General features: G+C 39.0%; 1 protein-coding gene across 4 annotated transcripts in view; it reads right to left on the bottom strand.

Annotated features, from left to right (window-relative positions):
- The window catches only part of MAP3K9 (mitogen-activated protein kinase kinase kinase 9), a 132,017-nt gene that overhangs the window by 79,059 nt on the left and 40,702 nt on the right, over window positions 1-12,256 (bottom strand). The window contains exons 6-11 of one of the 4 annotated variants that reach the window (XM_027642430.1): window positions 11,196-11,318; window positions 10,296-10,449; window positions 8,375-8,487; window positions 6,890-7,705; window positions 5,371-5,708; window positions 975-1,102 (exon numbers count right to left, since the gene is read on the bottom strand). In XM_027642430.1, the coding sequence (XP_027498231.1) occupies window positions 1,091-1,102; window positions 5,371-5,708; window positions 6,890-7,705; window positions 8,375-8,487; window positions 10,296-10,449; window positions 11,196-11,318 (1,556 nt within the window). In that variant the 3' untranslated portion in view covers window positions 975-1,090. Of the gene's footprint in view, window positions 1-974; window positions 5,709-6,889; window positions 7,706-8,374; window positions 8,488-10,295; window positions 10,450-11,195; window positions 11,319-12,256 lie in introns of those variants that run through there. The other 3 variants (XR_003527526.1, XM_027642429.1, XM_027642431.1) reach the window with 3 other exon arrangements.

Consider the following 12,256-nt stretch of genomic DNA (forward strand, 5'->3'; position numbering starts at 1 on the left):
TTGCCTCATGAAACCGCAAAAGTAAGGCTAAGGAAACAATAAAACGTAAGTTCTTAAGAAGATTGTATTGTTTGTTAAACATAAAATAAAAAAAGAAAAAATTTAAACCACAAACTTGATTGAAAATAGAGGAAAAAAATCAGAGGTACAAATCTGGCTAAAGATCCTTTCTGTCCAGCTAGCTACCATACTGTGAAAACCACCATATTCTAATCTTAATCATATTCTAATCTTAAAATACTAAACGTAACAGAAAAACACAGGAAGGCATTCTTTCATAAAGATACCTTAATTATAAAATCATCCAAAGGTTTATGAAGTCTGAAAGTTATGCTCTGTGACAGCATATTTTGGTTATCATATTTGGCGTTCTTATTGCTTGTTTGCAAATATGTTTTAAAACACGCCTATCCCCTCACTCTTACTGTCCAGTTTTACCCAAATTTTAGTCTTAAGTGAGTTAAAAGCATGGAAACTAAGAAACTGATCTGCAGTGACAGGATAAGGATCAGAAGTCTTAGTTTCCAAATATAGATGTCCTTGTTTCATACCAAAAAAAGCAAAGCCAAAAGGAGGGCCTAAATCACTGTGAAAGATATAAACCTCCTTATTCAACACAGAATTCGTAAGAGTTCTTCAGAACATTTCTAAAATGATGGAAAAGGTTAGAAAGCAATAAGCACTTTTTCCAAGAAGAAAAATTTCAAAAAAATCCACAAGAAACTAACCCATTAATATTGGCTTAAAATTACTTACAAAAGTAATAGGTTGTCACCGAATTTTGGGATACAGTATTAGGTTTGGTTCCATACATCTAAAGGGACTCCAGCTCCCATGTTCATCCCACAGAGATTAATTAAACTTCAAATAAAATTTAAACTCAAGGTAGAAAGGTGACTCGAGAGGTTTCCTGTCATGTTCTATTTAACAGAACACTCTAGCTGGCAAAGACCTTTCTTTACTTGATCATTACTGCCTCACCTTCGACAGAATGAGAGGTATCCAGTTTCATGACATATCGAAGCAACATCTCTATGCAGTATTGTCCACAAAGTCTTAAGATAACAGCATGCTATGAAGAGGAAGGCAACTACTCCCATTCCTAGAGGTACAGAAAAATACTTCATCATAAAAACATGCCAAGCCAGAACAGGTCTTTCCACATCAACAATGAAATATTCACTTTAAAAATACTAATTTTGTTAGAAAACAATTACAAAAAGAGTATTTTCACTGAGGTTCCCTGCCTCATAATGAATATCAACCCACTGCAATACTAATCTGGAAAGAAAATACCTATAAAAGGTTACATCTGCACCTCTGAAAAGGACTGAAAGGAGATCAAGACCTGCTTGCTGGTAAAACACAGCACTGTGCAGTCCATAAGAAGCAACAGTATTAGAAAAAAATCCATAACTATTTAATCACCTTGGTTTTGACACAAAAGCTTTCTTCTCTCTACTTGTCCCACACTGAATTTCTGTAAAACCAGTAGAAATTTATAAAAAAATTCATCTTTTTTTTTGCACTGGTTGCTATGTCTGTGCTTTCCCCCCAGTTTTACAGGAAAACCAAACAGGCTACAAGGATAGCATATTTTGAAGGGCCAACAAACTTTTTTATATTTCCTAAATCAGCATATCAATTACATAAATTAGTGATACATAGTGCCAGCTGACTAAAAAAAAGCACAAATATATTTCTAGACCACAAACATTTCTCTCAGGTACAATCTCACTACTACTATGAGTTAAAAAACTGTGCCTTCCTCCTTGTAAGGCCTGTAATTAGACACACTTTACTCCATTCTTTTGTCATTATGTTTTAGACTGCTCAGTGATTTTGTGCTCTCATGTTATCTTTTTCTCATTTTCTCAGAAAAAAAAAGTGCAACTTATTCAGCTACTTAGGAAACAATACACTTATTAGAATTTTTTAAAGTAATATTTTCACTATTTTCCTCAGGAATACTCTTAGAAAAGTATGTCAATGAACAATATTCTGAAACTTTTATCTCCCTGAAAAATGGGAATAATAGTAGCCAGTAGGAAAAAAAGATTTGTGAGCTGAAAGGCTCACATCTTCTCACTATCTAGGGGACTACAGTGGAGCATTCCTTTGGAGATGTGAACACCTCACCTCACACAAGTGGGAAGGAAAAACACCAACAGATTAAGAAAGAAGAGAATTCAAGCCAGGATGGGACAGATGGATATAGGGAGAGGTTTTGGGATTCATAAGATAAAACAGCTCTTTGCCTTGAGAGCTCCCTCTGCCTGTCAGAGAATACCCCACCACCTACTAAAGTCAATAATCTTGGTTCCACAACAGTCTTCTCTTGCCTGATACCTCAGGTTAGTCACCAGAGGACAGCTTATGGGTTGATACTCAAAGACCACCTGTGGCTAATTCACATACTAGATTCAATGAAGATAATTGCATCAAAGAAGGGTCCATTTGGTATTAGTGAAGATGCTCTTTGGAGTAAAATACTTCTCATCGTTCAGCTACACACCACTTTCACCAAGTAATTATCTAAAAGGGAGAGAGTGGCAAGGAGGGTTTGATAAGTCATCCTCAACTTTCTTAAGCAAAAGAGGTGACAGAACAACTTGCCTTTCCAGCTGTCTTGACTGATAGGAACTTGACTGAAACCTTAGAGTTTACTTGGTGAACTTACTGGCCAACTATCAGAAAGTTTAGCAGGCTGAGTTAAAACAATATGACCTAAAAAGGTGGCCTCCCATTTCGTGCAAGTAAATGGATTTTAAAGATTTCTGTTCAAATGGGGCTATTCCAGGGGATGCCTTTGCAGAGCATATGATACTCCCTATGACATTTATAATGATACTTTTTGGATAGAAAACATTACATTTCAGAACAGCTGATCTTGTTTTGTTTCGGACTTTTTAATATGGTAAGGCAGACTTTGAATAAGGGACTGTTTTAATCCCTTTCACTTTAGTCCCTCTGACACAGGCTCTCACTGACATTTCCTTGAGCTTCGTTTATAGCACAATCAAAATTAATCATCTGTTGGATGGGTTTTGCCTTTTTGTTAGTCTCTGGATCACAGACTGATTTTTCAGAAATGGAAAGTAAAACTATGAATGCTTAAGAAATCAATAACGCTAAAGTTCTACATTTAACAGAACAGTCAGAAATGTAAGTTTTCTTTTTTAAGCATCTTAGTTCCACATCACAACACCTTGTCTACACAGTCTATCCAGCTTCAGCACCTCATATAGCACAATTAAAGCTAGCTCTGGAGCATTTAATGGGGAGGGTGGCAGAAAGTAATTCTGCCATTAAAAATTTTTCATGGAATGTGATAAATAAGAAATATTTCTTATTTTGTGACCTTTCTACACAAAAACATACTGTAATCGCTTGAAAAAAAGGTGCACTTGATTAATGGCAACATGCTAGTTTCAGTCCTCAAACAGAACTAAAAACCCTTATGTACACTTCTTCCTCACATGCTGGTTTTTAAAATCCGATTATAAACACCTAAACACACAGCTTCTCTGTGCTGACAGCTGCAGGAAGTATTTGGTTAGTTGCTTTCACACCAGGACTGGACTGCCCCAACAGGCTGAGCACTGCATTGGTGTCACTGTCAAATAAATTATTTGCAACCAAATGGTCAGTAGATTATCAAAATGAGCACAGATCTGTACAAAAAGAGTGAACAGATATGCTTAACCTCCAAGAAAGCAGACTACCCTATTACAGTGATATAAAGGCTACATCTCTTATTTACAATGCTGAACCTGGGGAAGTGTGAAGCTCTCATTACAGCCACTAAGTTATACCTGTAGTGGCACAGACACGTTTGAAGTCTTTGTACAGAAAACTGGGAGCATAGGCACACACTATTCGTGTAACTTCCTCCTTCAAGACAGGGATCTGTTCTTGCTCTTGATTTAGTTTTTTACATATCTGAACAAGAATAAAGTTTTACATGTCTATAGGGCCTTTCAGTCGAAGATCTCAAAGGACTATTACATATGTCCCAACCCCTCCCTTTGTGAGGTAGGTATTATTCCTATTATTTACAGATGGGGAAATTCAGGCACAGAGGTTACATTATTTGCCTAGGGTCACACAGTGAATCAGTGACAAAATAAAACAGAATCCAGATGTTCTGATTCCTGTTTGCACAATCCAACTACTAACAAGCCTCATTTTAAAATAGCCTTAAACAAGTACCAGTGTGCATAAGAACAGTCTTGGGTTTCATGGGTCACTCCTAAAAAGTGTAAGAAAGGACAAAAACCAGGAAGATAAATTTGGGAACATGTAATTTACTTCTGGAAGTCAACACAGCTTTAAAGAAGGAGTTCCTGCTAACTCCCTTCCCAAAGCTGAGGCAACTTCACTATAGCCTGAGAAACAGGTGGTAGGAAAAAAGGGACAGATGGAACCAAAGTTTGAAATAAAAAAGCAAGATAAACAGCCATACCATAAGCCTTCATCTTCTTGAAAGCACCGGGTCATAGAAAAACAGGGCTGAGAGGGACCTCAAGATACCACTGAAGTTCATCCAACCTACCTTGAAGCCAGGATCAACAACACCTACTTGTTTCATCTGGTTCGCCTGTTCTCAAAGACCTCCATCAGTGGAGATGCCATGCCCTTCCCCTACAATCTGTTCCACCATACACTACCAGATAAGCAAAAGAGGACAAACAAGCCTTAAGACAGCTACTTCTCCTCTTTCAGTGGGGGGTATGATGATTCCCAGGTCTGTCTAATGATCTGAATATATTTCAGAGAAGGTATTCTCTAGATAATTAATTGTTTCTGTCCCGGATTCCTTGGGAAAACATCAAACACTGATGTCTGCTATTGTGTAATATTTGAGTTTTGAAAATACTGATTAATACCAGCATAGATACCAATATACTTACTGCAAGTGCCAAATCCTACAAGGTCAGTAACAAAAGGCTTTGATATGATAATTTCAGCTCATTGCAGATTCAAACTGCAATAAGAGGGCAGGGAAGACTACAGAAAAACCCCACAGCAAAAATCAGCAGCTCAGAGTTGCCAAGTTTCACCCAACTGCAGACAAAAATTAGGCAGTCAACAATGCATCTTCAGCAGAGGCAGCACCATATGATCTCTGTAGCATCCCTCCATCTCATCTGTCTTCAAAGTGCATTCTCAGTGCAAAAAGTAGGACTGAATTTAGAGGGGCTCACTGTCCCCATTGGTTTCATATTAAGACCAGAATTCTTGCTTGAGTTCATATGCTGCAGCTTTGTGTGTGTTAAGTTCACTTCTGCATAGCGGAATGGTGCTGTCCTGGCTCTGCCCCTCAGCATCCATGTCCAACAGTGTCCGCTCCTCTACAGGAGGACCCACCTGGAAAGGAAGCAGCGCAGGCAGTCCAGGTCTCTCTTCTACAGTGCTACTGCTACTAGCAAAACAAGAGTCCAGATTGCTTGGAGTATCAGTACTTGAACTATTGGCAGAAGATTCACCCTTGGCATTGCTGGGTGACACAAACCACCAGGGATCAAGCCGCTGCCGACTGGCTGCAGGACGTGGCCGGGGCAGGAACTCCAATGTCTTGGGTCTTTCCAGTGTGGGATCCTGCTGTGCATTCCATCGTCTCGGGGTTGGAGGAAAAACAAGGTTGGGGTCTGGCAGGCGAGGGACCTCAGTGGGATCTCTACTTGGACTAGGTGTTTTTAATACACCTATCCAAACCAGACAATGTAAGAGAAGAGGGAGACATGTTAGATGTCACTGTTACAACAGATCTTGGTTTATTGTATGTACAGTGCAAAAACATTTTCAAAGCAGAAAGCCTCCATTCAGAATCTACAAACTCCGTAACTCGCTTCTTTATTCCTACACTGTTCTCAACACATTGCAAGACGCTTGTTTCACTGACCTAGCACAAGCACCAAGTTTTGTTCATCCTCTCATTTGCTTTCTTCAGTTTTTCTGACTGGAGAGCACGGATTTGACCTCCTACCAGAGGGGAGAACTCTCCAAATTCTTCAGAAGGCACATTACCCACTAACAGTTTCAATGGATCAGGGAGACGCACAGCATGATACACAACATCTATTTATCACAAGCAGGACCAACTGCCTGGAAGAGCCACTTAACACTACCTACTGCAGATGCTTCCTGGTTTGTTTTTGTTTAGGGGTGGAGGATGGTGCTTGCTTGATTTTTTTTATAAACACAACATAACTTTTACCATTTTAATGAGAATTCTCAACTGCATTAACCCACATTTTACTGTAGACTTCCATTCAAAATACAACCTCACATTTTGTTTTACCATTGGGAAAAGATCTAATTAAATAAAATTTTAATTTATTATTCTATCCTTTTTTCTTCTCTGAATTACTAGGGCAAGAACACAGGAAAATATTTTCTAAGTTATGAAGTCACAGCTACTTTTAAAGATTGCAACAGTGAGAACACTACCTATCCAGAAAGACTCCTCTTATTTGCAAAGGAATAAGAGCAACAGTGGCACAACCACCAACTGTTTTAGAGATCCTGTTTTCACCGCTTTAAAGATCAGAATTTACTTTGAACTACAAACAAGTGTATAAAGGTAATGAAGATGGAACCCCAAAGAACTGTTAAAAACGTGCAGTATTTGTACTTTGGCACCATTTTTGTCTAAGAAACAATACTATGCTCTGCCTTACAGCACAGGGGAGCAAAGAGTTCCTTAGCTCAGAAATGCTGGAACAGAAACCATTACTGCATTATTCTGTTAACTATTTGTGTAAAGATAGCATCCATAAGCAATTCTTGTGGGCTGGTCATCACAGTGATGCTGTATAAGCAACAAGTAATTATACTGTTTGTGTCTTTATTCTGAAGAGGAAAAGGAAGATGGCTGAAAACCTACCTGCTCCCAGTGCTCCAGTTAAACAGCTACTGGAAGGGCATCCACTGGTTGGGCACCCGTTGACAATTAGTCCACTCCCTTTGATGGCCCCATCAGAAGGTGTGCGCCTGTGCCCGCTTTGCTGGGTGTGGGAAGAGACTGTCACATGTGTGGGAGTCAGGGACTGGTTGGGGTCTTGTTTGAACCTCTCGATCTGGACGTTGACTAGTGGGTTGGTAATGGCTGGCAAAGGAGCCTTGACTGTCACTGGGCTGACAGGCATTTCATATACCACAATCTCATCACTGTCTGAGCGCAGCAGGGACCGGGTGGAATTACATTCGGAAATGGAGGACAGGGAAAGAAGGGTAAGGGATGTGGATGGCTCGCCTAGCAACAACATGGGATCCTCCTTCTTGAAGATCTTCCGGGAAGGTGGACTAGTGCTCCTGCGTGGGCGTCCAGCTCGCTGAAAAATGCTGTCACGCTTCTTCTTCTCTTCCTTGGGCACCTCTGGCTCCTCCTCAATCAGCAGCTGACACTTCCCTGCTTCTAACAGATCAAAACCCAGGCCAGCAGCAGCCAGCACTGCTCCACAGCCAAGCAGTGCAACCTCACATCGCTTGTGGTGGGAGCCACTACGTTTGAGGCTGTTGGTGGGTGTCAGCTGTGGGGTACTAGTAGCAGAGTTTACAGGGGTGGACTCCTCATTGGCATCACTAGAAGGGCCATCCCAGTCTTCATTCTTCTGAAATGGGATGCAGAGGTATGACTGATTGTGCACAGGTGAAGGGTGCACTTTGTCCTCTCCATTAAGACATTCGCTGTCTTCATCATCTGGAAAGCAAATGAAAATAGACTTTGCATTGATGTAACACTTTCACTAGCAAATTTCACTGTCTTACAAATATTCATGAAAACAAGCTTCTCCTCAAAAAACGCAACTGTTTTCATCACAAGCATCATTCATCAACTGCCAAATACTCACAGGTTACTGTCTCCAAAGCAAATAGGCTGAGACAAATACCTGGAAGCACTATCAAAGTGGAAGAAATTAGTGACGCATTAGTCTATTTGGGATTAATTGCAGAATAGCATTTCAGAAGCACCCTGCACCTCAGTTACTTCTAGACTAAATTTATATGTTTGTGAGTGAGGAGCAAAAGGTGGGAAAATTATAAGGATCGTTCCTTGCAAGTGAAGGTGTAACCATGCTGCACATCTAAATATCAATATACAGAAAAGGAGCTGAGAGATAGCTTGGAGCTAGAGGAGAATTAACAGAAGCTTATTAACTTGACAGATAACAAGCACAAGCAGAGAGGTGAAAAAAAAGAAAATCTAGAAGGAGGAAGTGGACATTTCACAGAGAATAAAAGAAAAACAGGTACCAAACAAAATGAAGACATAGTTGCAAGGTATCAGGTGAAGGTCAGAAAAGAAGAGGTTTATTCAAATGTGAATGGAAGTGGGGATGAGAGTATCAAGTTCAAGAAATTCCTTTACCCATCTCTGCTAAGCTGGTGAATCCTGGAAAAGCTGGTGCAGTTCTCTGGATCTTCCCAAGGTTCGGTGCACTGGATGACCACTGTTTGTATCCTTCTACCAGAGCTTTCAGACTGAAATAGCAAAAGGATGTGAGAAAATGTACCATGCTCACAAGCAGTTTCCATTTTCCCCTTCTATATTCTCTGTCAGTCTATTATAGTATGCATGTATCCATCTTAACTACACAGATTTGAAGCCCTCCTGCAACAAGAAATTGTGACATTTTTACAGCACCTTAAAACACACAAAAAAGTCGTAAGGTCCCTCCATCGTTTATTACACCACAGAAGTCAAAAGACCTCCACTGATAACTAACAGCTATGAATGTATAATAATAAAAAGCACCACTACAAAAATCAGATTAAACATTTTCTCTTGAAATCAAGGCATCTTGATTTCTTTTGCAATCAATTTTGCAGGTAAAAAATAAAGTGCTCAGCAGAAGGAGAGGAAAAACAACTCCAAAAACATTTCCATGTTTACTGCAATTTTGTTCCCTTTAAATTAAAATTTGCAGTCCAGCATGATCTCAGAAAGAAGGAGTAGTTCACTGTATGTTAACCATACTGCACTCTCAGCAACACTATACTGTTTCAAACAGTCTGCAAAATGCAATAGCTGTATTGAGTCTCCCTAGGAAAGATTCTGAGTACTACAGAACATCTCAGTTGCAGAGAGAACAGGATAGTCTTATGAGCAAGTACAGTTAGCAATCAAGTCCCTTCCAGTTGTCTGTGCCCAAAAGCCATCAGTGCTTCAGACTGTGCAGTAATGAACAGAAAAGTGAAGAGCTTTATTCCCAGAATTCTAAGAACATGATTTCAAGATAAAAGTATTTTTCTTCCAGCTTCAGTGATCTCCTACCCTTTTATATAGTTAATGATTGTAAAGTGTGACATTTCTTTTAATTCTGTAGAATGCTGTACTTCATCTACAGAACAGGTAAAACACAGACATCAGTCAAAGAACCTTCCTCCACATTGCCCTGTCAACATTTCATAAGTGTATCTGAGAGAGAACATAAGTGTATTCTAATAGATCCAGGCTCTCTTGCAGAGGATTGCAATAGCAATGCATTATGCAAACGTGGTTTTCAGGCATTTCACACCTGAGCATACAACAGTTAAAGATTATAACCAGTTATTTTATTTTCCCTGCCAAAAATATGGCAAGAGTCAAACTATCAATTTAGCAGAGGGAAAAAGCTTCAAACTCCATGAAAAAATCACAAAGCATTCAAACCTCTTAGAAGAACAAAATACTCCTATGTTTAGAGCAGCATTTCAGCAATGATCCATTGGAGTCCTGGTATAAATAATTCACACACATGCAAAAAAAAAAGAAGCAGCCACAGAACAACAACCTATAGAAATAGAAGTACAATCTGTACCTCTGCAAAGATCACTTTCAGGATGTATTCACTCAAGGCACACGTCCTTTTCAAATGACTAAAGATATTTGTCTGGCTCTACCAGATAAATGCTATTATTTAAAAATTAAGACAAGAAAAAGCATATCTGAGAATTGTAAGAGAGAAGTATTTTCAGGTACGATACAAAACTACAAAAAGTTGAGCCTGAAAAATAGAGAAAACCTACTAGAGAATGAGTTTTGCTCAGCTAGGAAGTCCTACTGCTTAGAAATACACCTAACAACATAATAGCAAACCGTGAAAGCATCAGTCACCAGCAAGAGATTGAATGCAGTTCTGTAATCTGAATCTCTAACATCTCTGGTACAGGAAATAAATTTGGGAGCAGGAAAGTGTTTGCAAGAGGATAGGTAAATCTCCCAAGAGCCATCTCATAACCTGTTTTATGAGAAATGAGCCTGCCTCCAGGCAGGCTGGAAATGAGCCTGCCTCCAGGCCCTCTCTTACCCATCTTCTCCTGCACCTAGCTCCTTGTGACAAATTGAGCTTGGTCCCCAGGTGCGTCCCTTTTTCTTTTGGCCTCTCTTCTCTTCTTCCTCTCCTTCCTCCTTTGGAAGGACTGAGCTTCGCCCCCACGTTTTACTGCTTTCAGCAGGAGTCACTTCAGAAGTGGGAAGAACAGTGGAAAATGGGAAAGAAAAACAGATAGACAAATTAAAGACTTGGTTCCATGGCAACATGAAGAATAAAACATAGGCCAAAATAGGAGTAGTAGCAAAAATTATTTTCCTGTATTTCTGATCATTTATCAACACAGATCTACCAACCAAATCCCTTCAAAATTAGGTATTCCCTAATCCCTCAAAGTATAGGTAGGCTTTACAGCTTTATTTCATCACTGGTTTCTCTTTAGAACCACCAGTTTGATACCAGACACACAAGTGTCATGATATCCAAAACAAACACTATACATTATCTAACATGACTTCCATAATTGATGCATGTCTGCCTAATTCTGTTTTATTATGGGAACACTATTTGCATGACAAGCACCCTTGTTTTTATTTCCTTACAACAGCAACTTAATCCACTTCAATAATGTTTCACAGATCTACTCTGCAAATTAGCATTTTTAAAAATTAACCTCTACACCTCAGGAATGTATTTTCTATTACAAACAGCAGTATTTCAAGGACTTGGGTAAGTATGGTTTCTACTCCAAAGGAGGTGATATTCCCCCCCATCACCAACACACTTCATTTTCTCTCTAAATGCATACATACAAGGCACAAGGTAAACATTTTAGTACTTTCTTTTACAGTCCTGTCCTAGATATGGAATCTGGGCATCTTACCACGCTGACAGACTGCACATTTCCCAAATTCAATACTACATTGAGCTCCTTACACTGTATGGCCCTGAGTCTGGGAATAATGGTAGGACTTGCAGGAGGGCTGGAGCAGCTACTGATCAAGCTTTTCCTTTTATCCATCGTTGGAGAAGCCTGCACAGTGAATTTATGCTGAAAATCTGTTCAGTAAAAGAAAAAAAACCAAAACAAAAGCAGAAAAACAGTTGAAGTTTTTTTTAACATATGGAAAAAGAAATACTTTATGATAACTTTCAAAGAGCACAACTTATAGGATCCAGGTAGAAATGAAGTTTTACAGCTAATTGCTATTTGCCTTTTGTACACACTGTTACTTCAGAACACAAATGTGTGCTCACACTCTTGGAGATATATCTTCTTAGTGTATGTGTAAGACACATACACACACAAACCCCATGACATTTATGCCAAAGTATATTCCTGTATAATTCCTTTCACCTTATCTCTCAGTTTCTTAAACACCACCAAAAATAGGCATTTACAGACCTAAAGAAAGGCATAGTAAAAATACACATTTTAGCATAATTGCTCTTCTGAACAGCCAATATCTCCTAGAAAACAAATAATATAGTGCAAGCCATCATCCTTGACGTAATGATGAGTCTTAGGTGATTTACAAAACCCACACTTTTGTTCTTTTACAAATTTGAATCTCCATACAGAATCTGCAGTAGAAATGCTACGGATTCAGTATTTCTGAAAATCACCATCTTCGCTCCTAAGAGTGACTTCCCTAACACTTCACTAATATTTAGCATTTCTTCCAGAAAGGTGGTATTAGAGGTCACTTTTGTGTTAATACAAGTTTATATATGAACTAGCAATCCAGAGCTATAGTCTCATAGTTATGAATGTATTTTGGTAATTTTTAGGCTCTTACACCAAAAAATCCAGTACATTACAGTTTCTGCCGCAGCATTATGTAAAGTATTGCCAGAACAATACTTTATCCATCATTTTTTTATGCACATCCTTTATTAAACTGGTATTTTGAATATTAACATGCTAAACTGCAACACCAGCATTTTAACCATTGACCATCAGCCACTGATTAACAAACATGTAACATCTCAAATCT

This window comes from Corapipo altera, unplaced genomic scaffold (genome assembly GCF_003945725.1).
Source record: "Corapipo altera isolate COAL_440 unplaced genomic scaffold, ASM394572v1 23b, whole genome shotgun sequence".
NCBI lineage: Eukaryota > Metazoa > Chordata > Aves > Passeriformes > Pipridae > Corapipo > Corapipo altera.